Raw genomic sequence first — 4,733 nt, forward strand, 5'->3', positions numbered from 1 at the left:
CTTGTAATTATTTCCTCCTCTATCTTCTGTCGCCTACTGAAAGATGTTTATCCCCAATAACAGCACACAAAACAAGCAGACATCAACTTCCTTGATATAGTGGGTTTTAAAACCACCCATTGGCAACAATTTTGTTTCTTTTTTGAATAATACATCATTATTTCTAAATTAAACATTGACCTAGATAAGTCTCCTTGGAACTTGTGGTGCTCATTTATTATCAGAGATCAGAGAAGAAACACGTGTCTTCAAGTATTATAGCTTCTTTTTTTTTGCTGCTATCACTGACGTTGTAGTAGTAGTAGTACAAACTGGACCAGAAAAAAAGTTATGTTCCCTGTTTTAAAAAGAACAGCATGATAGAAGGCAGTCTATCAAAAAGAGCAGTCTTTTTTAATCCCCCTATGAGCTTACACCAGCTACTGTAGCAAACACGGCAGAACCACCACAACAAGCCAAAAGCCACACTTCTCCATGTAACACTGAACGGCTCTCAACCCTTTGCTCTTTCTGAGACCCAGCAATACGCTTAAAAAGAAAAAAAAGACACCTGAAAAAAACGAACGAACAAACAAACAAAACAGAAAACAGCCCCCCACCCTCCACCCCATGACCGATTAGAGTTAATGCCCTTCTGTTGGGCACCAAGAGACTATTCCAGTTTTACTGCCTTCTTCGCTCCCAGGCACCGCTGCACACCTAAAGCAGGCTGCCCTGACATTTTCCGGTTTGGACTTTATGAGAAGGTTAACATTTTCCTCTCTCCAGTCTCTGCTTGTTCATTTGAGGCGTTGAGTCACATTAGCCAGAGCAACAGCAAAGGCTTGCACTGCAGAAAATGGGTACTGAAAGTCCAAAATGTAAGCATTGCCATCAATCCTTCCAAACTGCATCACCTGGGAAGCACGGGAAGAGGAGAAGGAAAGGAAAAAGAGAACAAGGTCAAAAAAAAGCGAACCACAGAAAAGGAACCAGAGAAGAATAAAGGCAAAACGTTTTTGCTTCTTTTTTAAGAACACCTCATCACCACCTGAGCTAATAGGAATGGGGCTACTCACAGAGTGGGGTATGGTGCCAAAGAAGAGTAAGAGCACTGTACTATTTGTCTGTATAGAGTATTTGACCGCACTATTTGAGTCTATAGAGTAAACTGAGCTTTAAAACATGCTAGAGTGTATACAGCATTGGTGTAAGCAGATTGTCACCGATTACTTCAGCAGATGTGGGTTAGACCACCACCATGTTTCCCGCAGGAAAACACTGTTCTCTCCCTTGCAGAGATCCTATCATCAGCCCACCAGGAAAACAGATTTTGTTTTCAAAGAAAGGAGCTTTGAGGGAAGGGGAATAACCAATCTCCTGAAACTAGCACTTCAGAGCTGGTAAGCTGTATGTTCCTGGCAGTTCTGTTTTCCTTTGCATGAACTTCATTAGCACATAATTACACCAAGAACGAATTAGCAAAGGGGCAGTGGGAGCTGTTTGAAATGTAAAGCAAGGCTAGTCAGGTTGTTCATTATTCTTCCGCAGGGAATATCCAAAGTTTGGCCTATTATTACTGCTTTTTCATTCACTTCATCAGAAACCCAGATCCTATTTGCTCTACAGGGAAGTCCCTCGAGGTAGAATGGAGGCTGTCTCCGCAAGCCAGGTCAGGCTTTGTTGCCCCACCAACAAAACCTGCTGCCAGGTGATTTTGTACAGCTGTCCACAGGCACGTATCCACAGCCATTTAACTGAAGAAGATATAAATGGCTCTGATCACTGCCTTTTTAATGACCTATTGTTACAGACAAACAAAACCAACAGACTACCGCATGTTGGATATTTAATACATCTAACTCCCAAGTTAAATCAGAGGGAGTTGAGAGCCTTGATGTCTTTAAAAAAATCAAAAGTGACTTACAGAGATGGGACAGCTGGACAAGGAAACAAATATATGTCTCCCGAGTCTCAGTCCAGTGTCCTGCTGATTGGTACCACTTAATAGCGTGGGTTTGGTGTAGTAACATCCCACTCGGGCCAAGGTGAGAGAGCCTAAAATTAAATGTTTTGGTTTTTTGAACTATCCACAGACCCTTCTACCCACAGGTGGTTCAGAAGCAGCCCAGGAGCACTTCATTCTGGGGAGGGTCAGTGCATCCCTTCTCTAGGATTAAGAACCAGCTTAAGAGGCCTGGTAGCCCACAAGGGGAAATTTTGGCACGGAAGGAACCTAACTGCCCACCCATCTTCTCCACCTTAGCTATCTGCTGACTGGCTAACCTTTCTGAGCATTGCAAGAAGGGCGCAGCATTCACTCAGCTAGCTGCCATCTGCAACCACTGACAGCAAATGCAGCTACCGTTGGGGAGACCTGCTGTGTTTATTACAAAACCCACCTACCTTCAGCAGTGACAGCCAGTGAGACTAAAGGAGGCCCTTATTCCTCTGTCCGACTGGAGTAAGACCAAACATATTTTGTACGTTTACTTTAAAACTGAACCTCACCCTCCATTCTGAATCTATACCTTTGATGGACAGTTGACTTTTATCAACCATGTGGCAAAGCTTTTTTTTTCACAGAGCAGGTAACACAAGCAAGAAGCTGTGTGAGAGGCAGAGCTTATTTCTGGCGCGACTTTCCCAATACCCATTTCCTACCCCAGCCCGCATGTGCTGCCCCCTCCTACCTGTCGTCCTTCCAGCTCAATCTGGAAGTTTTTTGCCGACTCCTGGGTCACCCGCCCTCCGAAGTCCAGCTGGTAGACTTGTGTCGCCTCGTTCCACAGCGGCTGCTTGTTGGCCATCACGTACACAAAGCCCTGGCTCCCCAGCCTCCCATCCTCTTTCTCGCTGGCCTTCCGGCACTTGAATTCATCCAGCTCACTGGCTGTCCTCAAACTCCTTTTCGTTTTCCAACCCTTTTTGCTGCCCTGGCTCTGGTTCATAAGTTCATCCCCACTGATAAAAAGCTCTGGCTCACTCTCCGAACTGTCCTGAAACTCGTTTGTCTTGTTTAGCTTCTTGGACTTCAGCTGGTCTTTCTGGCTCTTGACTTTCTTCTTCTCCCTCCCCAGCCGAGGGCTAGATATCAGCGAATTGAAATCAGTCAGTGTCCTTGCCTCCTTTTTGACCTTGCCCTCAGTGATAGCCTGCACGTTTCCTTCCTCAGCTCGACTGTCCAGGCGCTTGCGGCTCTTCTTGCCGAATTTGTCCGTCCTTTGAGGAACGGGGCTTTCTGTCAAGGAGAGCACCTCCTGGAAGGTGTCTGCTGTCTCCACCATTACTTCTGTGCCCACATGGCCCTGCAGCTCTGCCGGCGGGGGAGACATCACCGGCTTCTCCACCACGAGGAGCGGCTTGGGGGGCAATGTACCCTGGGGGTTCTGTACAGGTGGGCAGGTGCTGTAGGAGCTCCATGGGTGCAAGGCGATCGGTGGCAGCTGTAAACTAGAGCAGGCGCTACTTCCTGGGTACATGGGTGGCAAAGGGCAATAGGAGAGGTTGGATGGATAACCTGGCTGAAGCACAACTGTGGGCTCCTGCTGTGCAAACTGTGTTGGGGCCAGAGCTTCTTTGGGGGAGCAGGGGGGTTGCATTCCCTGAAGGGGAGGGGCACTGTAGCTTCCTGGGTAAGGTACTCCAACCCCGTAACTCGTCTGGAAAGTGGCAGTAGGACTGGTTGGAGACTTCGGGGAAACAAACGGCACTCGAGACATATCCAGATGTTGAGCTTGACCAATGATGAGAGGAGCAGGTTTTAGAGGGTTGGGCACCGAGCTCTGAGATGTCCTTTCCTGAGGAACCCATATCTCTTCACTCACCATAGGGTCCCACTGGTATGGTGGTGGTCGTTTTACACTGAGGGCAGCCTCCGTCAAGGCCACGGGTACGTGCCGTATTGATTTCTCCACTGGACAGTGCTGAGAGAGGGTCTCATCCTCCGTAAACGCAGAGTTGATATAATCCGCTCGGTCACGGGAATTGTCAGGTGGGCTCAGCAAGCTGTAGGAGGACTGGGAGGCCAGAGGCGAAGTACTGACAGAGTGAGCAATGACAGAGCTGTGCTGGGAGCCACTCCCCGTGCTCAGATCAGGTCTCATGCCACCAATACTGGAAGTGCTGCTACTAGCATTGGCACTAGTGATGTTGCTCACACCACCAGTGCTCACATTGCTGCCACCACCACTGCTGCTGCATTGGCTGCAGGTGTACAAGGCGGTGGGTACTCTCTGCTGGTACTGTGCCGTCACAACGCTGCTCTTGGCTTTCGGAGGAAGTTGCAAGGTGGCTCTCTGACCGTCCACCAGCTGAGCCATTTTCAGGGCGGCCTCTCTGCTGTTCCTCCGCAGAGTTGCATGAATGATACTGCTGTCCAGCCTCTGTGCAATGCTTCTGCCTTGGGACAGCTGGCTGGCGATGTCAGGGTAGGGCGGCGGGTCCCCGGTTGGGATGGAGTAACGGGGGACCGTGAGCCGGTTCAGGGTGGCGCTGGTGCAGGGCTGCTGCATCTTCTTCTCAGCGGCGGTGATGCGCAAGGTGGCGGAGCTGCCAGGCCCCGGCAGGGTGTAGGTGCTCTGGGCACAGAGCATCCTGGTGCGAGGCCGGCACACCTCCTCCACGTTCCCGCTGCTGTCGAATGTCGTTATCCGTTCGTACCCCAGGGGCGTCTGATAGTGCCCCGCTGGGTAGAGGGAGAACTCCCCCTTTTTCAGGCAGAGGTCGAGGGGCGGCTGCGGGGGCCCGGGCGG

General features: G+C 49.8%; 1 protein-coding gene across 1 annotated transcript in view; it reads right to left on the reverse strand.

The window, feature by feature from the left end:
* Positions 1–267: 267 nt before the first annotated feature.
* The window catches only part of TULP4 (tubby like protein 4), a 127,556-nt gene continuing 123,090 nt past the window's right edge, over positions 268–4,733 (reverse strand). The window contains exons 13-14 of the mRNA XM_009882349.1: positions 2,673–4,732; positions 268–896 (exon numbers count right to left, since the gene is read on the reverse strand). Of these exons, the coding sequence (XP_009880651.1) occupies positions 780–896; positions 2,673–4,732 (2,177 nt within the window). The 3' untranslated portion in view covers positions 268–779. The remainder of the gene's footprint in view (positions 897–2,672; position 4,733) is intronic.

This window comes from Charadrius vociferus, unplaced genomic scaffold (genome assembly GCF_000708025.1).
Source record: "Charadrius vociferus isolate BGI_N301 unplaced genomic scaffold, ASM70802v2 scaffold13, whole genome shotgun sequence".
In the NCBI taxonomy this organism is placed as follows: Eukaryota; Metazoa; Chordata; class Aves; order Charadriiformes; family Charadriidae; genus Charadrius; species Charadrius vociferus.